Source organism: Uloborus diversus, chromosome 5 (genome assembly GCF_026930045.1).
Source record: "Uloborus diversus isolate 005 chromosome 5, Udiv.v.3.1, whole genome shotgun sequence".
NCBI lineage: Eukaryota > Metazoa > Arthropoda > Arachnida > Araneae > Uloboridae > Uloborus > Uloborus diversus.
The window spans coordinates 137409236-137435889 of record NC_072735.1 but is presented as its reverse complement, the minus strand read 5'-3'; the positions used below and the strand labels follow the sequence as shown (position 1 = coordinate 137435889).

Here is a 26654-nt window from a genome sequence, read left to right as displayed (position 1 = left end):
TACCCCCTCCCCCCACGAAAAATGTTTCACTACGCCACTGTCCGAACTTGCCGCTCTCGTTCACAATTACCTAAAAAAGCATTATAGTTCAGTAGTTGCGAATTCACCAATATGCTCTTAATAACAATATATTTTGGACACTAAACATTTTCGTCCCTGCTAATATTGTTGGAATAAAGCGATAATTGCTCAAAATTTGCGATTGAGCCAAAATCTCAAGTATGAAAATAACTGCCGTCATTTATAGAGCCCAATTTAATTTCAAATGATTTTGTTGAACAAATGTAAAATTACTATGCCACATATTTGTGTAGCTGTGCCACCCCCGTATTATTTTAATCTAGCTCAAACTATAGCATTTGAACTATATTTCAGCCTTTGCTTAAAGTTTTAAACGTCGATTATGAAATAGAAGTTCATCCCGACGATTTCATTCTTCTAAATGTTAGTATTATACCTGGTGACAGTTCAATATTCTATAGTTAGATTAATTATCTAAACCCTAATTATTATAATCCATGTAGTGAGAATCGGCGTGTCAAGGCTAAATAACTTTCTCCTTTCTGGTTATCATGGTTACAGCACTATGAACTCCCCCCACGCTGCTTGCTGCTTCTGCTGCTTGACGCGGCGATTCTAAACACATGGACTAAAGTTTTAAGCAATATTTTTACATAAATTCTGCAATAGGTTTGAAAAAATACTCCAACATATTAAAATTATATATCAGTAGAAAGACCCGATTGAATTTGTTCTTTATGATATGAAATTTGTTCGAATTTTCCAAAGTTTAAAAAGGGCGTGAATTATACTTTTTTTAAACGAGTTTCAAGACAAAATGAAGGTGAGCCCACAAAAAGAAACTGCGGCTGGGGATGGCACATCATTGAGTATTTAAATGATTCAAGTCGATCTGATTTTGGACTAAAGAAGACGGTGCTTTTAAAATTCCTGAAGTCGGAGTCGGTCATTTCCCTTCCAATTCCGCAGTTCTGCCAGGACTGCGGAGTCGGAGTTGGACAGATTTTGGGGTAAAGGAGTCGGAGCTTTTTAATTTTTTGTATCGGAGTCGATTATTACCCTTTGAATCCGCATTTCAGCCTGGATTGTGGCGTTGGAGTCGGACTTTGAGGTAAAGGAGTCAGAGTTTTAAAAATTCCAAGAGGCTAGTTTGGAGTTACTCATTTCCCTTCCGATTCCGCAGTTCTGTCAGGGCTGCAGAGTCGGAGTCGGACTGATTATGAGGTGAAGGAGTCAGAGTCGGAGGCTTTAAAATTACAAGAGTCGGAGTCGGTCATTTTCCTTTCGAGTCCGCAGCCCTGGTTTTAGAGACATTCGTCCTTGGCGCTCTCTGAAGAATTTGTAGAAAACATTGGACTTTCGAAACGAACTCTCTGAAATGAATATCAGGCTGTAAACAAGAATTACTTTTAAGTTTGTTTTTCGGTCTCGATTTATTGAAAGCCTTAATTATATTCTTCTGGATAACAATACGTATGTTTTCATTGCAATGTTTCTGGCCCAGTTACCCATATTTTGTTTGAAAAGCGGACGTTTTTGATCATGACCTGGTTCCTGGTTATAGGTATCACTGACCTTGAATGTTTGTCAAGGAAATGAAACACTTTGAGTTTCATTGTTGAATATCAATTTTTGTTATTTGTTAATACTAGAAATATTTAGAACTAAACTGTCTGAACATCATTATCTCAAAGGTAAAATAAATTACATATATACAACGATAATGTCTTTCAGCATGATTACAATTAGATTGAACAAGTTTAATTCTGGAATTTTCCAACCCCAACTGGGTTGTTATGATTGAAAATCATTAGAATCAAACATAATTTGAAGTAAGGATGTGTCGTTCATGAACGAACGCGTCAAAAAGAACGAATGCTTAAAATGAACGGATTCGTTCGTTCACTTAAAAAATGAACGACCGTTCTTTTGAACGCTGATTAGTTTGGAACATTGTATTGATGCACTTGTGATAAAATCGCATTTTTTAAAAAAATTATTCATCTTCTAAGTCTTAATTCTCAATCAATATTAAATTTCCTTTTTCTCAGTGCAGTGCAATATATTCATTAGATTTTTTTTTTAACTTTCTGCTTTATTCACCATTTTTCTTTATTCGTTGCAGTTAATTTGCAATTTTCCAATGTATCCATTAGTAAAGCTTTGTGTAACTTGTTTGGGCTACTAACAAAATGTTTGGACATTCCACTTCCTGTCCCATGCACCTGCTAAAATCTTCTCACGCTTTCGGTGACTAAAATTATTTCTAATTTTATCAGTTTTCTGGCGACCCCTTTTGTCTTCTATAGTATCCCTATCAACTACCATCTGTATTGATTTGGCTTTGTTTTTAACTTGCTTGGTGACTTCCAAGTCGCTTATTTTACATTCAATATCCAAAGATTTTTAATAAGGATTATTACTGTCATTTTTTTCCCATTTAAAAAAAGTGTGTTTTTTTTCTGTTCTCATCGGTGCTGTGGTATAATTTTGAAGATCCCTAATATTTACGGTGAGACTTTTTTTTTTTAATGAAGTTATTTGGTACTCCTACTGAGCTAACAACACATTTTTGTTACTTTTTTTCGTTATACATGGTCTATTGGTAATACTACATGTATATGGTATACAGTGCTGTAGCTGGAAAAATTTAATAGCTTCACTTTTTGACATGCTGAAATGGAACCTTCTATTTTTGGAGTGGAAAGCATATCTTACCATTCGGCAATTAAGAAATAACATACAAAATGAACTATAATTGCTTTATACATCTTAACACGAATAAAGTTTTTTTGATTCATTTTCATTAGGCATATTTTCTTACTTTTAGACCATTTTAGTTATTTTCCTTCAAAGAATATTACTGATCTAATGAAACATTTCGAATGTCTGTGAGTATGTCGTGCACAGAGATAACCTGCAATTTTTTTTAAATGAACGCAGACTTTCAAACGAACGAGTTGAATGAACGGATCAAAAGAATGAACGATCTTCTATTGAACGGATCATTAAAAGGAACGACATTGCCAACCTCTAATTTGAAATTCATTGTGTATTTAAAATCTTAAAGAAAAGAGAAATAAAAAATTATATACTTTTGTATGATAATTTGGCTTCTAACCATGATGGAGGAAAGTAAAATTGCAAAACATAGACGTATTTAAATTTTATTTTAAGAAAAACTTAAATTCCGGCATTTTGCCTCTTTTGCTGTTCATAAAAGTTTACATATTTACATGACTGAGTCACATAAATAATATGTTACGTACTTCGGAAAAGAAGTTCAAACTATGGCGTTCGGAGTATTTTGTTTTCATTGTATTTTAGTATTATGAATGAAAAGTTAGCCAAATCTCACCTGTCTCAATGATAATGTAATCAAATTACACGAACTTTGGCTGTTTTTTTTTTCTTTTTTAAGCTATTTATTGGATTTCTCTTCTTTTATAGTAAAGTGATGTTAGATTTATAGTAAAGCGAGGAGTAACAGTACAAAAACAGTGAATGCAATAATTATAGTGATTTGAAATATATATATATATATAAAAAGAAAAGACTTTTTAAAAATGATGTAGAATGGCAGAGAAAAAATTTATATACTATTTCGATTCTGATTTTTACACTGAGAACGTTTAGCGTTTATTTGAAAATAATAAAACAATCAAACGAAATATTAAAAAAAAATCCTATTAACTTTTCCCCCTTTTATCATGATAATAAAATTTATTTAAAATACTATGCTTGAAAATTCGCTTGACTAAATCTTTAATGCGTATTTACAATTTTTAATTCGTAAAATACATTTGTAGAGGCATTAAGAATACCTCTAATTCAAAACAATAGAGTTTAACTGTTTTTTAAAAATATTTTTCCAATAAAGGAAAAAACATAATTTTTAAAAAAATGTAGCTCAAGCTTGAATGCGCCACCTTGCACTGATTTAAGAAATTAACTCAAAGAGATAAAACATTTCAATTTTGCTTGGACGAGGTTGATGTCTCATTGGACATGTTATATTCTACGTAATTGGGTCCTTCTTGGTTTTACCTCTTTCAGCCGCCATTAGTCGAAGACTGCAATTCTTCTAATTCACATTTGATATAAACTGTAGTAGGCACTTCTGTTTCTGGCCAATGACTGCTGAAAGAGATAAATCAAGAACTGGCAAATTATGTAAGATATGACCTGTTCCATAAGACATCTGCTTGAAATGTTTCTCTCTCAAGACTAATTTCTTAAATCACCGCAAGGTGGCGTATTCAGGCTCTAGAACTGTGAATAGTAAGTTTGAATTGCGAATGTTATTTTGTCTTAAAAATATTTCCATGCAAAATTTTGATACTTTTTTTTCTTCATTTGAATCAATAGAAACAGGAATCTTAAAACGTTCGGTTAATAATTACAGAAACAAATAAAGGGTTTTCTTCTGGTTCTTTTATGGACTTGAAGGATTACATTGTTAAATAGTTTATAGAATATGCTTGTGGAATGATTTTCACTTTGTTACTCTTATTTCATAAGCAGGATCAGAACTACTCAATACATTCTGTTTGCTTTAAAAAGTTCTTTGCCCTCGTAATATGGTTCAGTCTCTTTGAAGGCAAGTGCAAGAGATTAACCAGGCTGTGGTGCAACATTATCCTCATATATATAATAGCCAATGATCGAGTAACGCACTTGACGTCATCAACGTCATCAAGAAAGTCACACCCCGGCATGATAATTTAATAATATGCTTTGGTAATGTTTAACATGCAGGGAAAAGCTTTATTGTGGCAAGGCTTAACTGGATTCGGTAACTTAACTGTTTTACTGGTAAGAGTGTGTCATTTCAGGGGAATGAAAAAACGAAAAGTGGTCAACAATGAGCGCTATCTACTGGAGTTGAGGGTTAACCCACTGGAGTTAGGTTTAAAATTTACACTATAAAAAATTACAAAACAGACGATTGCTTCGTTCTAATGTGGAAGCAATCTTCACCCGTCATATCTTGACGGGCGATTTCTAGTTATTAGTAATAATAAATAAATTAATTAAATTAAATAAAAAAAATAAAATAAAGTAATTAACATTGTGGAAAAAAGGAAATTTCTACAATACTCAAGACAAACAATCTGCCTTTATATGTATTTTACAATGTGAGGATTTGGTACAGTTACCCCTGGCTTTTATAACTGTTAAAACTCTTCGGGACATTGAACTGATATGTTTCCCGTTGAGGATGCGTATTTCAAAACTATGTCGGCATACTTTAAATCAGGTGTTATATTAAGTATTAAACAAAAAAAATTTCAATTAAAAATATTAAAGTTAATGTACACACTTGAAATAATCAAGTTTTATTTTTTTTAAATAACGAAGCAAAAATTGATAACACTGAATTACAAAAAGATTGAAAAAAAAAAAGTTGCCATTTTCTTGTGAGGAAAAAGAAGAAAAAGCAGAACTTTTGATAAACGCAACAATATTAAATAAATAATTCAGTTTCATTCTATAAAAAGTTCATAGCAACCCTAATTAAAATAAATTAAGTATATCGATAAAACAAAGAAACTGGACTTTAGTGGAAATATATCCAACAACGTTGCCAACAGCGTAGATTGAAATAAACGACTCTCTTGGCAGGCGAAGTTTAAAATGCTTGATTAGCTAGAGAAGGGGGGGAAATGCGGTTCAAAGTTTGCTTTTGTTCTTTCGTAGTTGAAGTTACTAAACGAGAGGTGTTGAGAAGGAAGTTCATAAAAGAGCGGCCTCGATTAACAAGAGAGAGTGACCCAGTTTTCGACCAGATAGACGAGTGTCTACGTAACATGGCTTCTGGACATAAGTCCTCTTGACTTACCAGACAAGAAGCGTGACATGAATTCGACGAAGAGAAAGTGATATTAAGTGGTGGAAATTTGTTTAAAAAAAGAATTAAGTAAATGCATTAAAAGAAAATATAATTTACTTGGAAGCGTTGGTGAATTTCATGTTTCAACTGAATTTGCATTCAGTATTTTTTAATAAAAGTTCTTAAAATAGCTGAGTTCCGACAAAGCCAGATTTTAACGTAAGAAAAAAATACGTTAAAAAAAAAAAGTACTACAAGATTGTGAAGCGTTTTTGAAATTCTGCTCAAAGGGAATGTATCTTTAAAGAGACACAAGAATACACCCCGATGTATTGCGTTGTGGTAGTAGGTCATTGTATTTAGACATTGTTGCTAGGAAAATAGGTTCTAAATATATACGAGTAGTTGCATACTGGAATTGGGGTAACTTGTATCCATTTAATAAATTTCTACGTATTTGTAGTGAATTATTTTAGAAATTTTGATTAATCTTAGAATATAAACCTGAAGAATCGTGTCACTGTAGATGGGTTTTTTTCAGAGAGGGTTCTTTAATTTTTTCCCCACACAGAATTTCGACAGTTTATTTGACGTTGCAATTTCCCATTCGTTCCAAGCATAATATTCATTTCCATTTTTATGACCATCCATCTTTCCTCAAAGCATGCTTTAACAACAAAGGCATTTTTGAAACATAAATGAACGCATCTTGTTAGAATTCAGTCGGTATTTAAATCCCTGACCCCCCTCCTTCCCCCTGACTACGTCATTGGAAAGCATCATTACAAAAAAAAAAAAAAAAAAAAACCAAATTGAACAGCAAAGAAAAATAAATATTTTAAAAAGAAAGAAATTTATGTTAATGTCAAAAGTAATTGCGATGCATTGTTAATTAATTCGTCAAACAAAAACCTGTTCAAGCGAAAAATTAAATAAATGAGTGAATAAATAAATAGCAATAAGGCGAAAATATCCGTAAACCTGATAAAGAGAGAGAAAAAAAAATCAAGTTGTATTTTAAATTGCAGATTGTCTACATGCAATATTTTGTTAAGCAATTACATGAATCTCTTCCTAGTACTTGGTAAACCAAATTTTATAAGCATTTAAAGAATTTCGAGAAATGAATGTTGCAGGAAAATGCTTCTTTTCAAGCATAGCATCAATTTGAAAAACTTGAAACAGTATCAAAAGAAAAATAATGTATTCTTCGAAATATATTGCCTTAAAGAAGAATAATAAATAAAAAGTAAGTAAACATGAATCTTTAAATGAACTTCCAGGTTTAAGTTCAAAAGAAAATGACAGTGCTACTAACTGAAAAATTACTGTTCTTCAAATTAACTTTTCAAAAACACATTGAACAGTAGATATGAAGTCGCTGCATTTGTACCTCTTTAAAGCTCACACGTTCAATTTAGATTGTTTTTTTTTTTACACAAATAGCTTAAATTTGATTGAAAAATTTTTATCTATTGCACTACATCAATTATACAGGCATTGAAGAGCATGGATAACTTTTTTTTATTCCTCCGAACGCGCAATCGCAAGTCTGGCGAGTAGTTTACTTTTCCCTTCAGCGTCATGTCACTGTACAGAAGAAAGTTTTACAGTATACGCTGTTCTGTAAATCGGCGCAGCGCAGCGTTCCCAAACTTTCCAGCTTAGCGAAACACTATTGAAGTGCTCACTGTCCAAGCTTTAACGCGGCCATGTCGTCTATATACCATTATTTACAAGCTATAATGCTGTTGCAATGTTACAAATATTAATTTTAGAATTACCTTTTTTAGCCTTAACGTTTAATGTGATAATAAATTTGTTTTGTGTTGTTTGTTGTTATTAGCCGTTTGTAAATATTTAAGTTGAATGCTGATGGATGAAAAAAATATTAAGTTTAATCATTTATAAAAAAAAAAAATCTCCGAAACTAATTGGTATAACATGTATGCTTCATATATTGATTTTTTTAAACACACAAGTATCTGAAAAAAAAATGCTTTTTACACATAAAAGATTTAAAATTAAAAATTACTTAAAATTACATTTAAAAATAAAATTATTTAAAATTGATAAAAAAATATTTGGGAAAACAATGCTGGTTTTACTTTATAACGCAAGTACATGAAATATTTGTCACAGGCTTTCTTCGCAGCAATTGATACCACGTGCTTTAGTTAAAATGCTCTCGGGGCTCGCTTACTGATTAGCTGTCATTCATTTCATCATTCAAAACTACTTTCACATAGAAGATTATGATTTTCTGAATTCACTTTCAGAGGTAAAAAGAGTACAGAATTTGTCGAGATTGGCGTTCAGTAATAACAACAGTCTGTAGCAAAAAGTGCAACAGCGTATTTTGTTGCTGTTTGACATAGAAATGAAGTTGAGAGCAACATCATTTTTAAACTCTGGACGCATTAATATCCACAACCGTAGAAGGCAATGCAAATTGCTAAGATTCAATTTAAATAATCAAGTTACGCATAAACTGTTAAATAGCACTGCGAGGCAATTAAATAGCTTCAAAATGCTTCTGCCATAATTCTTATTGATTTTTATGTAAAATACTCCCCAGGATTCAAATAGGATTACCATTTCCCCTTCCCCCATTTCGTTACTTTTTAGAAATGGCATTCCCCACTTTTTACTTCCTTTCATAAAAAGGAAGTATTGCATTCGCAAAAAAATTTTCACTCAAAAATCGAACTTAATTTCCATTTTGCTCACCCCCGATGAATATTGAGTTTTTTTTTTCGACGCGACCACACATGCATACATACCTAAGAACGTATAGACGTCCAAAATATCCATTTTGACGATTCCTGAGTTAATTACAACGAGTTTTCTCGTGACTTCTGTATGTACGTATGTGCGTATATGCGTATGTATGTCGCATAACTCAAGAACGGTATGTCTTAGAAAGTTGAAATTTGGTACGTAGACCTCTAGTGGGGTCTAGTTGTGCACCTCCCCTTTTGGTTGCATTCGGGTGTTTCTAAAGGAGTCATTTGCACCTTTTTGGGGGGAAATCATTGTTAATATCAATGCAAACTCGAGTGGTGTTACAATTTAGCGGACACTTGGCGATATATCGCCAGTTTTTGGTCACCAAGTTTTATTGCCAATTTGGCGACAAATTTGGCTTTTTTTTTTTCCAAATCTGGTTTCAATTTGGCCACTGTTGGTGATACTTAGAGAGTTAACTATTGAATCACATTAAAATTGCAATAATGGGGAAATAACATTAAATTGGTGTAAAAGGAAGTCATGTGATGCACACATCAGCTGGTTTTTCTCAGTTTTTGGCAGTGTCATGGATAATATTTTTATTTGGAGGAGAAGGGAGCTTTATATTAGCCATTAACATTCTTCTGAGCGATTAGAAATGTGCAAAGTACAAAAGCCTGAATATTAGACCAAGGCGAGAGCGTCATGGGGTATTTCGCCTAAAATATTTCAAAACTCATCAGCGCCGATCTTTTTTTCTCTAGGGGCTCAACTGACAATTTTTTCACTTATTTTTTTGGCATAAAACCAGAGTATAGGTCTTATTCGTATGAGTCTCATGTCCTAAAAATAGTCATGTTAAAAAAAATCATGTTTTGTGTGTGTGTGTGTGTGTGTGTGTGTGTGTGTGTGTGTGTGTATGTGTGCGTGTGTGTATGTGTGCGTGTGTGTATGTGTGCGTGTGTGTATGTGTGCGTGTGTGTATGTGTGCGTGTGTGTATGTGTACGTGTGTGTGTGTAGTTGTGTATGTATGCGTGTGTGTGTGTAGGACATGGATGCAACCTGGAGACGGCTTTCGCTATAGGAGCAGCATCGTGAGGAGCCGGTCGACGGTGATGCTGGAGAGGGTGGCGGTGGGAAAATAAAACAGTCGTGATTGCTCAAAAACCCTGGAAATAGAGTAGGATCGCAGATCTTCAGTAAAAAACCTTCCCGTATTCATATTTCTGCTGATGCACCAGCTCCATTTTTTTTTTTTTTTTTATCACTTCTTGATATAGTGAATAAAATAATAGTTTAAAAAACTTAACAAAAACGCTTTAGTAGCAAAATGAACTAAAAAGTTAAAAATAATGTTTGGATGAAAAGTATATAAAGTAATTGACCAAACACTTAATTTTACTGTAATAAAAAAAAAGCGTGGGGGGCTGCCTATTTACATTTTTGCATGGATAACAAGTGGAAGAAATTTACGACAACTGATAAGATGCCCCTCATGCTTTTTGCTTCCTTTAAAAAACTAGTATGTTGTGGCCATCACGAAACTTTCTTCTATATTTTTCTTTTCCTTTTCTGATCCCTCCCCATGCTTGATAAGGAAGCAATATTCCCAACAAAAACAAAATTACACATGCAAAAACTTGAACAATGTCTGAATTATTGCAAAAGCAAAGCAAAGAGCGAAAATTGAAAGTTATTTTAAAAGCCTTTCTTGAATTAATTACAAACATTTATTTGTTAACAAACACAGGATGGCAACAATTAAAAATTTTAAATCATTGAGATAATTTTTCCGATCATTTCCATACAATTAAAATCACGAGAAATATGCAGACGACAGTCTATTACGATTTATCTTTCTTATTGTTGCAATTGTAAAGCTATTTTTATTCACAAAAAAAAAAAAAAAAAAAAACACCTCTTGGAGCGATTGGCGTCAAAATTGAACCAAAGCCGGTTTACATATGGATTCACATATATTCCAAATTTCAACCAGAACGTAGCATTACTTTTTGAGATAGGGCACTCACAATGGAAAAAAAGAACGGGTGATTGCGCTACCCCCTTTTTAGCTGTTGACACCAAAATAAAATCAGCTCCTATACCCACTAAGGGCTACTTGCCGATAAATTTTTCTTTCATTCCATTCATTATTTCTTGAGATACAGCAGTCACAATTGACGACAAAAAACGTTCTATAGCTCAACTCCCGTTTGAGTTATTGACACCAAAATTGAATCAGCACCTGTTTCTGTTAATGGCAACATATGGACCAAATTTTGTTTGATTCCGCCAGTTACTTCCTGAGGAATAGCAAGCACGCGTAACTCAAAAAACGACCCATTGCTCCACCCCCCTTGGAGGAATTCGCGCCAAAAACCAATGGGCACAAGTTCACATAGCGACACATATGTGTATCAAATTTCGTTCGATTTTATGGGGTAGTTTTTGCTGTAGAGCGGCCACAAAAAACTGGTCACACACAGACGTGACACACATACACACACACACACATACACACACACACACACACACACACACACACACACACACAGACATTTTCCAAAAATAGTCGAAATGGACTCAGCACACCTCAAAACGTTCGAATCCGTCAAAATTCGAAATTCGAAAATTTGCACGAATCCAATACTTTCTTCTATATATTAGATATAGAAGAAAGTAAAAAGGAAGTATTGTATTCGCGAAAACTTTTTCACTCAAAATTCGGCCTTAATTTCCGTTTTGCTCACCCCCGGATAAATGTTGAGTTATTTTTTCAACCCGACCACACGCAGATAAGTGCCTAAGAACGTATGAACACCCAAAATATCCATTTTGATATTCCCCGAGTTAATTACAACGACTTTACGCGTGACGTCCGTATGTACGTATGTATTAATATATGTGCGTATGTATGTCACATAACTCAAGAACGGTATGTCTTAGAAAGTTGAAAATTGGTACGTAAACTCCTAGTGGGGTCTAGTTGAGCGCTTCCCTTTTTGGTTTTATTCGGATGTTCCAAAAGGGGTCTTTTACACCTTTTTTGGGGGAAATCAATGTTACTTCGTCGTCAACTTGGCGACAAATTTGGCAATTTTTAATTTTTTTTTTAATCTGGTTTTAATTTGGCCATTGTTGGTGATATTTAGAGAGCTAACTATTGAATCACATTAAAATTGCCAATAATGGGGGAATAACATTACATTGGTGTAAAAGGAAGTCATGTGATGCACACATTAGCTCGTTTTCTATTACAGTAAAATTAAGTGTTTGGTCAATTACTTTATATACTTGTCATCCAAAGATTATTTTTAACTTTTTAGTTCATTTTGCTACTAAAGCGTGTTTTTTTAGTTTTTTTAAAACTATTATTTTATTTTTTATTTTTTGTTTGCTACAAAAGCGTGTTTTTTTAGTTTTTTAAACTATTATTTTATTTATTTTTATAATAGAATGTATCTTAGTATTCTATTGCATTATTTGCATCAGACATTTTGAATGCTTTCTGGTAAATTCATGTGCAAACGTTGTTACAATACACAGCTCTGATTTGTACGTTGTAAGTAATTCTAATAAGCCACTGGCTATTTGTCCAAAGGAAAGTTGGACCCACAAACATACAAGTTAACCTAATAAAAGCGTGTCAATTAGAATAAACTAATAACTTATCGTTAATAAATTAATTTGATTATAGAATATTGCATTGTCATCGAGTCTGAGGTTGCATTCCAAATTTTAAAAGAATCCAATCACAAAAAGTGCACGAAAATTGAGTTGCAAAATTATAAAATTAATTTCGGTGTAGACGGGATGAGAACGCACGCCCAATGATTCCCGGAGGTGGACGTCAGCGAAGATCTACGTCTTAAGCCGCTCGGCTACGAACGCTCATAAAGAGGTGGAATGTACTAACAGTTATAAGCCACTAGCTCTTAGTCCAATGGAGAGTTACTCTCAAACATACAAGTGAAGCTAATAAAAGCGTGTTAAAAACAACGGGAGCAGTGCACTCCGAAAAATATAAATATGCATTAACTCTATATCATACCTAAGATCATTCATAATCATAGTTATATCTGGAAATGTAATGCGGGAAGGTTCTTTACTGAAGGTCCGCAATGCGACTCCGACTACGCAAAATAATTTTTAAATATTTTTTTACATCGTGAAAATGTTTTCGGACACGGGACTAATAGGAGTTAGTTCTACACTCTAGTTTTAGGCCGAAAAATAAGCGAAAAAATTGTAAAACAAACCCGTAGAAAACAAAGATCAGTTTTGATGGTTTAAAAAATATTTTGGGAAGGAATACCCCCATGAGACTCTGACACGACTAAATGAGCTTTTGAACTTTGCACGTCTCTAGTCCAACAGAAGAGTGTTACTGACGAATATAGCGCATCTCCCTACCCCTCCAAGGCTATGAAGCTGTCGAAAAGTGGAAAAAAAGGAGGAGGGGGCATTTCTGTAAAAGTTGGACGTAATGGGGGGGGGGGATAACTGTGGTCATATTTGGATTCAGAGAGTCATTTTACATAAAAATGAGTAATAATTGTGTCAGAAGTATTTTGAAGATATTTTTGCCGCACAGTGTGTTATCTGTTTTCTGTAGGATCTTATTGGCTTTTAATAGTTATTTTATTTTTTCAACCTATATTCATTTTACCCAACTCTATCGGGTAAAATGATCATAACAAGCCTAAAAATGCAATAATAAGGTGCAGATTTTTTTTTTTTTTTTTTGCTTAAAAAAAAGCAAATGAAAAATAATTGCAGTTACTCTTAGTGTAATGTTAGATATCAGTGAAAAAATTCAAAAATTTTAAGTGGTTTTAAAAATTAAAGATAACTAAATTTTTGAAAACTTCACTCAACCTGTCTTTATAGACTTTTTGAAATTCGTACGTATAGTGTCCACATTTGTCGTACTGAGAAATCAATTTTAAAAATCTATTCTGGTAAAAATCGGTACCCAGCGAGACAGAGAGAAGGGAAGAACCTACATTGCTTCGCTGGACAACGGTTTTTACCAGGATAGTTGGAGGATAGTCACCCAGGATAGTCACTGGGTGGAAAAATATTCTAAAGTCAGTATTTTGGTGGGGAATTTTACTATTTCGTTTTGTAATAAAAGAATGTAAACACCTGGGGAGAGAGAGAAACTTGCGTGTAGAATCTTTCTTCATACGTTTAAAATTAATTTATACTCCCTCTGTCCCAAATTATTTGCTATATACTTTTGTACAGATTATTGATACTGATTGAACTTGATTTTGTTTGAACATTTTTTAGATATTTTAGGAAGGTACTCTGTCAGTCAACAGCACTTACTTACCAAGCACTCCTCCTTCTTTCCTTAAATCAGTACCAAATTAGTTTCAAAAATGCAGAGACACTCAAAAGCCACCCCTCATTTTGTAAGGAACTGCATCACCAGCTATACAGCACGATCAGTTTTCTTCCTATTGAATTCACGATTCATTAGGTAGATCTGTGATTCTCAATCTTTTCTCTACTGAGGGCCACTTGTTACCCTTCCGAATCCTTTGCGGACCACATGCGATGGAAATTATATTTTTACAACAATTATATTAGGTGAAATGGATGGAACCAAAAAAATTTTCTTCGATAAATTTAGTTACAACTATAAAATGATATAGATTAATTTTCACTAGCTGGTCGCGGACCACATGAAAATTGGTCGCGGATCCCATAGGTTGAGACTAACTGAAATAGAAGCCAGTTTTCTACTTTGGGCTGGAATTAGTAAGTGGAGGAAGCAAGTCCAATCATTGGCTTGGCAAGAACTGATCCAAAGATCCTAAGTCTCAAGTGACTCAACAATGACAAATGATTGGCACGTTTTGTGTGAAACAAGCGAAAGAAACCTGATTTCTTCCAATGCTTTAAAATCTATCACGTGACTTGGGGTCTTGGCTTCGTGAATGAAAGTCTTCACTCCCTCCATTCTATCTCTTCTCATTGGTTTTATACGATGACTGGTGGAAATGTCCTTACAAAATGGGGCGTGGCTTAAGAGTGTGCGATCCTAGGATTTTTTAAACTAATTTGGTGCTGATTAAAGGAAAAAAGGAGGAGGTGCTTGACTAGTAAATGTTGTTTATTGATAGCATAGTCTCCTGAAATTTCTGAAAAATGTTTCAATTGTTTCAATATTAAAGCGTACAGTCATCAATTTCAATACTTAGCACACAAGTATGAAGCAACTAATTTGAAGCCATTTTTTCGTTTTTTAACGTTGTGTTACTTTTGGTGACACAAACCTTGAACACATTTTTACTTCCCATAACTTTTACAGGGGCGCCGCAGTCGGAGTACGACGGGGGCTACGGGGGCTGTCCAGAGGAGGGCGTGTTCGGCTGGGAACACGAGACGGCGTGCGATCAGTACTACAAGTGCACGAACGGAACATACTCGCACGAGAAGTGCCCCAACGGACTGGTGTTTGACGACAAAAGTCCAGTTTACGATCTCTGCGGTTACTACTGGAGGACGGACTGCGGTGAAAAGACTGTCGGTAAGTCCTCTTTAAGATATTTCATCATGACGGGAATTGGAATTGTATTAAAAGTTTGGCGTTGACAATGCATGGCACAGGAATTACAGTACTTCTTGTGCGCATACTGAATAACACATAATGTCTCTAGATTTTAAAGAATTATTGTTGATACATAAAAACCGGTTCTTTACTGATTACGAGAACATCCCTTTCATTGGAACATTCCTTTTCGACAGCAGTAAAATTGTGGCTATCCGATTGCAGTCAAAAATAGCAAAAGTGGTCTGGGTTTGGAAGGTTTAACATCAGAAAGGAGAGGTCAGTTTTCGGCCAAAAATAGTGATTCTGTAGCAAAACTTACAAAGTATAAGCCCCAAAAACACTGATTTGGGCTATATTTGGTCACTTAAGGATGGGGGTGGGGGATCATGACCCCCTCCTCATCTGGATCAGCACCTGAAAAAGAGGGACATCTAATTAGACGTTGTGCAGGTCCTACGTAAGGAATGTCAACCTCTGTATTTAAGTTTTTGAGCTATGCTGAACGTATAAGCACATCTGAGCATGCACACATATGAATGTTTCTACGAAAAACCCGTTGAAACGAACTCGTGAATAATTAAATGAATTGTTTTAGTTTCCGATACGTTCGTACGTGCATAATGGAGGGCATACGTTACAAAAAATTATGTCAAAGGTGATTCACGGTTTGATTAAAAAGGAAATTTAGGTTGAAATTTTTGTGGCAAGTTTTTTTATGAGTACATTTTTATTTTGCTTCGTGCGCAGTACTGTAGTTGGGGGAAGGGGGGGGGGTAAATGGGGAAAACACCTTTTTATGAAGTCGATGAATTATTGGTATTATGGTTGATGAATTTGCTTTAGACCGAAAAAGGTCGGTTTAGATTACTTATACCTGATTTATATCGAAAAGCATTTATTTTATGAACAAAATTTGTTTGCGAGAAATTTGCTTTAAATTTGTAATATTTTTACAATAAAGAACCGGATATTTCGTTGAATGATATTAACCTCTTGATACAGCACTGTTGTGCAAGTTGGAGAAATCTCTCCTTGTATCCATATGACGCAAGTAACTTCTTATAACTTCTACCGAAAATAACTTCTAATTAAATACGTTTTCAATAATTTAAATGCGATTACATAAGGGTTATATCCCCTCCTTTTTTTTAAAATATTACTCAAAGCTCGACGAAAGTTACCTAACTCAAAAAGTGACTGATCCAGTGCTTCAGTTTTGAGCACAAACGGTTTGATACCAATTGGATAAATGCTTTCGAAAAATATGAGGGGTGAGGCTGAGGGGACAGATAGATCAATCGACATATAAAAGCAGTGAGAAGAGAAGGGATGTAAGTGGACATTTTCAAGTTTTTAGTAAAAGGCGTTTAAGGGGACGGTGGACCTTGAAAGCTTTTTCTTTTATTTATTAATTTTGAGATATGAAACTGGGCATAAAAGTTAGTAAGTTTATTAGCATGCAAAATATTAAACAAAAAAAAAAAATGCAACAAAATAAAAATTTAATTAAAATAAAAATTTTGAAAGTTAAAATAAAAATTTTAAAATGCTCCATGCGACTCAATTTTTGCTTCTTTCTCAAACAATTTGCATTTTATCAGAGAACGGAACATTGCCAAGAACTTTGGGTATCCATTAAAGGATTGGTCCATTATTAACTGCACAGTATTTTTTTTCGCGTAAAGCAATAGTTTTTGTTGCGAATATTACATGAAAATCAAAACTTAAATATTTTTAAGCAACATAAAAGGCTCTTAAACCTTAATGCATACCCAGTTTTATCAAACTACTACCAAAGTAGCATATTCTGAAATTTGAAGCATATCGAACAAAAATTAAGTCGCATGGAGCTTTTTTCAATCTGTGTCAGCATCGAATTTTCCAGTCCGAGATAAATGACGTTAAAGTCTAATTTCACCTACCTTTCATGATCTTCGTATTTTAATACCTCCCGAAAGATATTTTCACGATGATTAAATATTTGACATTAATACCAATGTAAGAATTTATTGAAACTTGGTTTACATGTTTGACACTTAGTTTTACTTAGTTTCTCGACTTTAATTACATGTTTTACAGCCATTTTAATCGAAAACACGCTCTGTTTACTTTTTTTTTAAACGCATATAACTTCGCGATAAAACATCAGATCAACAAGAGGTTTTTTTCATGCGATTCAGCACACTTCATATATTGTTACTTCTACGAAATAAAAAAAAATCATATTTTTGACCGATTTGAGCTATTTGGAAGGTTTACGGTCCCCTTAAAGATAAGGTCCTAGGTAGACTTTCATTGGATTTGTTTTTTCTAAATCATGCTGTACAGCAGCACCTACCAAGGCTACTAGTACAATGCCTTGCACCAACTCAAAAGAGAGGTTCTCCTACCATTTGTACAGGTTGTCTCGAAAATTTTAAAATTGGCACTTGCATCCCTTTGCCTCTCTCACTGTCTATCACATGTAAACTTTTTACTGTAATATTTTATTATTTGATTTACTTTGCGTTGCATCCCCTTCGGTTACACTAATGCAACTGATATTTATCAATGTTTGTATCTTTTAGAACCACCGATCAGCACTCCCGGATGCCCCTACCAATTCGGTATTTTCCCTTCAGACAGCTGCACCCACTACATTAAATGTGCCTGGGGTGAACCAAACGTCACAGACTGCGAAGAAGGTCTCGCCTACCAAGATGAGTCCCATTCCTGTGTTTGGCCTGATGAGGTTCCCGGATGTGACAGCGAGGGTAGATTCTAATTCTTTATTTTCAATTGCATCCAGTAGTTTATTGATTTTGATGTTTCAAAATCAATAACCAAAGCTTTCTGTCCTAAAACAGTAAAATAATATTTGAATAATAGTAGTACTAATAATAATGAAAACGTAACAATTCCACAAACTAATAGTAAAGTCGTTAATGCATTTTAAGCTCTTCCGATGTGAAAAAACTTAACGCGATCCGAGACACTAATGCGTCCATTTCCGCCTGATATAAACCGGAAGTTTGCCTTTCCCTACAATCCCTGGTCAGACAGTACGAAGTACAATACAGGGTGCATCAGTACAGCGTTTACAGACTTTCAGGGCAGATATAATACACCTAGACGATGGGAAATCACATAGCAATGCATGGTCGGAAGCGCTTTCCTGGCGCAATAGTGATGACACAAAGCACAAGAAAGACGGGACAGAAAACAGAAGATTAAGAGGAGAAAACATGTTTATTATTTTTAATACAGCAAAAATACTGGTTTTGTCTGGTGTACACGATAGATGTTACGTAAAACGAAGCATCAGATGACGGTGCATGCGCACACGCGGTTTTTGTTACAGCGGGAAGTCTGGAACACGCCCGGTATTTACGTTAACGTTCGATATTCAATGCGCTGGAGATGGAGGCACGCATCACGGCCCTGGGTGGTCGTAATTTTGAACACATACATTGATGATGATTGTTGGCTCCTTAATGTTCTTTTTTTTTCAGTTTTTTCGCTGTACTAAGGATAATAAACATGTTTTCTTCTCTTATTCGTGTCTTGTCTTTTTGGTGATTTGTGTTGTCACCACCGCGCCAGGAAAGCGTTTCCGACCATGCATTGCTATGTGATTTCCCATCGTCTACGTATATTCTATCTGCCCTGAAAGTCTGTAAACGCTGTACTGATATACACTGAATACCTCTAATTGTAAGCCCTTCATAAATTACGTAAGTACAAACCATTGGTACTTGATTATACTCAATTAACTGGAGCATCGATTAAAATATCATTAATTAGTGGTCATGATTAAAATTAATCAAAAAAATCAAAAGTGTCTCCGATGATCTGCGTAGACTGCATATTTGTTCTTAAGAAGAATTTTACTCTGTATTGTAGAGACCTCATACATTGTGACTTTATCTCTTTTCCAGCAATCGTCGGATTCAAGTGTCCAGATAAAATTACCGGAATGCCTGCCAAGTTCTACCCCTTCCCCAGGTACCCTCACCCCACTGATTGCCAGAAACTGATCGTCTGCGTCAATGAGAAACCAAGGCTCCTCAACTGCGGTTACGGCTCAGCTTTCAACCTCGATACCTATACATGTGATGCCATAGAAAACGTGCCAGACTGGTAAGTATAATTGTTTTCATTTTTGAACTGGTTCACACTGTGAAACCCCCTGCGCTACACTCCAGCGTCCCCCGTCCCTACCACTGCACGTGGTTTAACCGGTTTGTTAGAGTCCTGAAGTAAGCTCTATTTTTTTGATCCAGACCAGGAATAGAGCAACCCCTGATCCAGCTACCCCTTGACTTTAAATGGGAAACTGAAGGACTTTGTGACCACGAACACATTTAACGTGCCTCAGTCACCATTAGCGAACACGGAGGATATTTGACCGGCTGGCATTGAACCCGGGACCCTTTAGTTACGATTCTGACGCCATACCGGCCATGGCCTGACACAGATATGAAACACCGGGAGGGGGGGGGGAGCTACATTTTCCCTTCCGACCCTACTCTTCCAGCAATGAAATCCGTGTTAAGTGATTACTTTGCATTGCCGCGTGGCACAGGAAAAGTGTCTCTGCCTTGTCCAATTAAGACGATTCTACCTGAAGTGTATGGGCCAAGCAGGGGAAAAGGGAAAATAACGAGAGAATTTTGTTACTCTTGTTTTCTTCATTTCTATGTGTTATTGCTTCTAATTCGGCAAACTGGCATCCTTAATAACAAATAGATGCTCCTGTTTCTGCCTATAAACCAGATGTTCACCATCTATGTGGGTCTGTTTCTTTGAAACGAGGACAAATTTGTGGGAGTCATACTAGTTATCCGAATGCTTTTTAAGGTTTCAGAAGAGATAAGCGCGTGTACACATGCATGCGAGCTAGAATTAATACTGATTAAATATTTTAATGAATTTTTACACTTTTCTACATCTGTAAAATTCGTGTTTATAATGATATCTGAGATCAGAAATTGCAAAAAATAAAACAAATTGAAACGTGTAAAAGGGAAGAAAAAGGCAACAATATATATTTAACATTGCAGTTTTGAATACTTATACCTCTTTGGTTGGTGCGAATTGATGTTGCAAGCATAGTTTTGAAGGGATTCATAATAGAACTATCGGTAATGGTTAACATTGGCTCGATGGATATCTGGCATAATATCACCAATCTCGTCAAACTGACACTGGATTTGGCATTTCATTTTTGGCGTCAATATATTTTCCACCTCGGCGATAGATAACAAAAGTGGTCGCCGATTCGTGACGTTGTTTTAATTTGCATTGAATTTGACACTAATTTTCCACAAAAAATGAGAAAAAAATTATTTTGAAACACCTGATTTCAACCAAAAAGATTGCACAACAAGAGCCTATTCTAGCCCTACATTCGAAATGTTAACTTTCTAAGACTTACCTTTTTTGAGATACTATGTGACATACAAACGTACGTTCACGTGCACATACAGGCGCCAATAGAAAACTCATTGGAATAAAATTAGTGAAAATTCCTTTAGGGTTGATTAAAATGAAAATTTAATGCTGAATATTTAGTGAACATTTTTGCGTGAATTCAATACTTCCTTTCTACGAGGAAGTAGTATTAATTTGAAAGCATGATTACGACACAACCGAGCTCAGTGTCGGAAAAAAGACGAATAATATATTAACCTTTTAAACGCCGTAATTCAAATTTTGAATTTTTACTTTTAATTTTTTGCTTAAATGTCTCAATTTACCTCTAGTATAGCTAACCTAAACATGTTTTGGCGAAAAAAATTTCTAAATAGGGTTTTCAGGATGTTCCCATTTGGGAACATCGGCATTTGGAATGAAGTAAACGGGAGGATTGATCTTGAAACTTTATTACTTCGAAATGTGTGAAAAAATATGAATATTTTTGTTTATTTTACATACTATTATACTTTTCTCTTCTGAATGACACTTTTTCTTCCTTATTGTCCATGGTATTGGGGGAAGCAAGATGAACGGAGTCTTTTTTCACATTCAATGCTCGTTTTCGCACGTTCTTCTCACAAACCGTAAAACGTCTCTGAGTGAAGGGTACAATATAATGGTTATCTGTTTTTCTATTCAGAACAGGAAGGTGTGATTTAGGTTCAGGTCTGCTTGACACCTTCACTGAGAGTTAATATATCAGCTAGATGTTGCATATAATCCAGAAGAAGTATTTTCAAAAATACCTGCAGAAGATCCATTGCCTGAAGCTTGGGGAATTTTTCAGTCAATTTTTCGAGTTTTTTCCCCGGAAGATTTTCTTCAAACTTAGCATATTTTTTCCAACTGGGATAGGGTTCTTGTTTCCGCTTCTTTGCTTTTGGAGTCGAGCATGAGGTTGTGTTTCCCTTTTGATATCCTGAATTGTGAAGCTGATCATCTGAACTATTTGAACCTGTATCTTCATCGCTAAGCATCAAGTCAACATGGTCGCAGACATCTATAGGATAAACTTCATTTAAGGCTTCATCGTTTATGTGTTCTTCATCACTCAGATTCGCGTGTTTATCAGGTAGCAAAATACAAAAATCATGCTCGTGTTCGTCATCAAGTTCGCTGTAGGATAAGCTGTGGAAATAACCTAACGCAGCTTCTAACGTTAAAAACTTGCGAGGCATCTCTAGATTGCTGTTTATACGGAATGATAGTTCAAAAACACTAAATAGATTAAAACTACATTATTCTGAGTCTAAAAACAAAATCGTTGGTACGTATGAGACTCGCTAAAAAAAAAAAACAGGACGCACGTGAGCCGAGTAATGAAATGAAATGATGAAATGAGACTGGTCAAAGTTCATAAAAGGCTTTATAAGTAAAAAAATAAAAGGCATACAAGTTCATAAAAATATCTTTATCTACCCGTCAGTCACGAGATACATTTTAAAAGTGTGAAACACATACAATTCTTAGAAAGTGAGTAGGGTAGAAAACAAGAATTCCAACCCCGAAAACGCGATTTATTTATAATAGAGAGAGTGCATGAAGGCGGGTGTGAAGGTCATATTTACAATAGAATAATGGTGTGAAGAGCAAGCTGATTGCTAAAAAATGTATGTTCGTGAATGAAAGAACCGAACACGCGTATTCAACACAAAACAGATCTTCCACAACAAAATATTTGAAATAAAGAGGAATCACACTCAAATTCCGCGATTGACGAAAATCCCTCTAAAATACTATACTCTAAACGCCGATGTTCCCAAATGGGAACGTGTCGGTTCTTATGGAAATAACTCATAAGAAATAATAATTGGAAATATTTTGTCAAGTTGAAATAAAATATATGTCCTCTGGCCACTAAATAACGCCAATAAAATATTTCTTACATCTTTTTCTTTAAAAGCAGAGACAGAAAAACTTAGACAAATTCTAAGTTCAGAAATTCAGTAAATTTGACTTTAAATTAAAGGTTAAACGTACTTTAAAAATTAAGAACACCTAAAATAAATTAATACTGTTATGTGTCATTTCAGAAAATATGACAAGTCTACACAAATAATTAGGTTATTAAAAAAATTCACAAAAAATTGTTCCCATTTGGGAACATCGGCAGAGTTCTGTCAAGTTGTGATCCCCCAAGCGCCGTTGCACAACCGACGACAGTGAATAAGCGATTGGTGTTGTTGATTGCATACCTCCACACTGACACTTGTTACTATCAACGTCATGCTTTGAGCAATGTGCATACATTCTCTCATTTTGCCGTAGGCTAGATGAAAATGCCCATGTTCTATGGCAATTTTTGGCCGTCTTGAGACTTGCTATTGCCCCTCTGAGTAAAGTCCGATCTCTAACAAATGAGGCAGTGAGAAGCAAAGGGATGTAAGTGGCAAAATTAAAAATGTGGAGATAACCAGTACAATGGTTGGTGAATCTCTCCTCTGTCTTGGGGCAAGGTATAGTACTAGTAGCCCGAGTAAGTGCTGTTATACAGCATGATTTAGAAAAACTTTTGACTGAAAGCCTGCCAAGGACCTTATCTTTAAACGCATTTTTCTCAAAACTTGAAAATGTCCACTTACATCCCTTTGCTTCTCACAGCCTCAAATGACTCTTGTCAATCATTTGAGAAAACGAGTCCATTCCTTAAAATAGGTAGAGAAGGAAGAAATATTTCCAAGTTCAGCGACATTTTGGCGATATGAAAAAAAAAAAAAAACCTCCTAGTATATTTTCGTTATGGGATATTTTAGACCTGAAATGTTTAAGTTGCAACAATAACCGCATTGAGTTGGCGAAAAGGTAAAAATGACAAGCTTTGCATTCTTTATTGCAAGCTTACTCTCTCCAATATTCAATTGACATTAATTATAGGAGGCGTTGTTCTCTCTGGCCAATGGCTGTTGAAAGAAGAAAAACCAAAACCCACTCACTTACGTAGGATGTGACCTGTCCAATGAGACAACTGCCTTGACAGTACAAAATTTAAATGTTTTGCCTCTTTGGCTAATTTCTAAAATTCAAAGGTGACGTATTCAAGCTCTAGAACCAATACACACTTGCAAATTCCATTCTTCAACTTTCCTCTCCGTATCGCTCCTTCACGAAACTGGATACTTCTGAAACGAGGCGGAGCCAAGGGTCAACTCTTTGCTGTCAGACTTTACCGAGACTTTCAAAAATCTCCTTGTGTTAATTAGATCAGATGCCAAACTTGGTAACTTTTTTTATCATCAACTTAGGGGCTGTACATAAATCATGTCACTCTTTTTCTCCCCAACAAATTTGACCCTTTCCCCCTTCATCTTGTCTACTGTCCTCCCCTTGTCACACGTCACGTTGTTTTTCATAAGCTTATTGTGATAAAAAAAAATGTGTGATGTCACGCTTAAGCTTATTCTTACCCCTCCGTTCCCCTTGTCACAATCTCACAAACCACCTCTCTCCCTCAAAATGTGACATTATTTGTGGATGATCCCTCATTGATTTAGTTTTTAGTGTTTATTTTTCGTGTAATCTATTTTTTACTTTATTTTTGGAAAATTATAGTTTGCAAAACAAGTAACATCAACGAAATATCTATTTTGTGAATATTTTCTCCCCTTCTACCACTGTAGCTGCTTGTGGCACCTCGCCTTTGCAGATCTAGTACGATCATGTAATATGGCATCTAGTCTTCCATGTGCCACCATTAAGGCGCTGATGTCAATGGCACAATAGATTTTTAATGCCCTGTTCCTCACCAGATGGAGGCACCTTGACTCTCACAATGTAATATTGAACTGGGGTTTTAATTTACTCGTGAATACCTGAGCCAAATAGGCACTTAAGAGATTTTTAATTTGCCGAATTGCCCTGCGACACGGGCGATGATGGTTTTCTGCATCTCAAAAGTACACGCAACTGAACACCTGTGACGTTAAGTTCAGAACCTGCGAACAAAAGTGTATGCAGCCTCTACTACGCCTCCCAGCTGACTTCTATTAATATATAACTTTTAATGCTATCATTTAAAAAAAATGAGAGGAAAAATTTGTTTTGTCAAAATAAAAGTATGGCTTTCAGATTCAGTCACACATCTTACAAAGAAGGACGGGTGGTTCAATTTTTCAAGGGGACAGATAAATTTAGGCATTAACTATGAATATTTGATATTTTTATGGTACAAAGTTTTTATTCTCACTGCTTGAAGGAAAGATTTCTTATACATAATGATTTTAAAAGTAAAATTTATTTAATGCATTACGTTTTTTTTTTAAAATTATTTCATGCTTTGTTTTTTTTTTTTTTTCTCCTTACAGTAATAAATACTACAAATGATTCCAAAGCCCTGTTCCTGGTTTGGAAAAAATCAAGCAAAGAAGAGTGGAAAATATGTTTGAGATCGAATGTTTCTTCACGAAATGTTATGTTTGATATAATTTGTTGATATAATTGTTTTATAATTTTTAGAAATAAAATGTTTGAACATTTTTTCTTGTTTTGAATTTAGAACATCATATTTTTTTTAAATGAACACTGTTTGCGTCTTTTTTAAGGAGGTTACAATTGGCAACAGTATTGTTATGAAAGGTTGTTCGTACACGATCGTCTGAAGAAAATAATGAGTTTTTAGGATTTTAAATATTGATTATGAAAATTCTTTTAACTGTAAAACTGGAATTTGGTGTAAGTTTAACCAAAAGAAATGTGCCAATCAAGATGTTTTCTATCCAGAACTTATATTTAGGCAGTATAAACGTGCAAACAATGTAAGCTTTATTTTCTTTTGTTCTAAAATTTTTGGAAAAACTTATTCGAGTGATTATTTAGGTTAATAGCGCATTTTGAAGAATAGTGTTCTGTTAAAGGGTTGTCTTATTATTCTATTTTTTTCAAGAGTTCTAATTGAATGTAAATGTTTTGCCTTGATTAGCCGTTAATAGTCATGGAATAAACGGAATTTGTTTTAAGTACTCTTTTTATGATACATCCATTCGTTAAACTCTGAGTCACAATGTTTAAAAATTTTGAAACTGACTAATTAGCATATTTTTTACTTTATTTCAACCATAATGTACAGCTTCATTTGCGATCATTTTTTGTGACTTTTTTATATTGTTTAATATTTTGTTACAACAGTAAGGCTTTTCCTGGAAACTAACAAAACAGCTCGGATAATGGTTTTCATGTGTTTTTTCCAAAACATCGATCAAATTTATGTAGCAAAGGGTAGGTTTCAACATTTTATTTTAGACTATTTATGTCCATTTAGAATTTTTCTCTCTCATTTCAGATATATCATCTTACAAATATGGCGCTTTTCTGGTTATGCATAATCTATAATATCTTCATTTAATTTCTGACTAATAAATCACATTGCATTAATAGTTTTTAGGATAAGTTGAATAGCATTCGTAGATTTCGCTGTGAAATCATACACAAAACTAGTATGTTGTGGCCATCACGAAACTTTCTTCTATATTTTTCTTTTTTTTTTTCTGATCCCTCCCCATGCTTGACGAGGAAGCAATATTCCCAACAAAAACAAAATTACACATGCAAAAACTTGACTACCATCCCAATGTCTGAATTATTGCAAAAGCAAAGCAAAGAGCGAAAATTGAAAGTTATTTTAAAAGCCTTGCTTGAATTAATTACAAATATTTTATTTGTTAACAAACATAAGATGGCAACAGTTAAAAATTTTAAATCATTGAGATAATATTTCCGATCATTTCCATTCAATTAAAATCACGAGAAATACGCAGACGACAATCTATTACGATTTATCTTTCTTATTGTTGCATTAATAAAGCTATTTTTATTCAAAAAAAAAAAAAAAAATCAACACCTCTTGGAGCGATTGGCGTCAAAATTGAACCAAAGCCTGTTTACATATGGATTCACATATGTTCCAAATTTCAACCAGAACGTAGTGTGGGGCCGATTTTGACCTTCTGCCCCACATGCCTGGAAAGGGATATCTATCCCCTGAACCTTCATTCCGCTACAAACAGCCTCCCTCGCTTTTTTAAACGTCTTTTAGGTTAAGAAGAGTTGACCTT

At 34.6% G+C, this 26654-nt stretch overlaps 1 protein-coding gene across 1 annotated transcript in view; it reads left to right on the top strand.

Moving 5' to 3' along the window:
* Positions 1-25073, top strand: part of LOC129222467 (protein obstructor-E-like) — a 41848-nt gene extending 16775 nt beyond the window's left edge. Inside the window, exons 2-5 of the mRNA XM_054856981.1 lie at positions 14908-15126; positions 17718-17903; positions 19068-19269; positions 24909-25073. Coding sequence (XP_054712956.1) covers positions 14908-15126; positions 17718-17903; positions 19068-19269; positions 24909-24927 — 626 coding nt within the window. The 3' untranslated portion in view covers positions 24928-25073. The remainder of the gene's footprint in view (positions 1-14907; positions 15127-17717; positions 17904-19067; positions 19270-24908) is intronic.
* The last annotated feature ends 1581 nt before the right edge of the window (positions 25074-26654 follow it).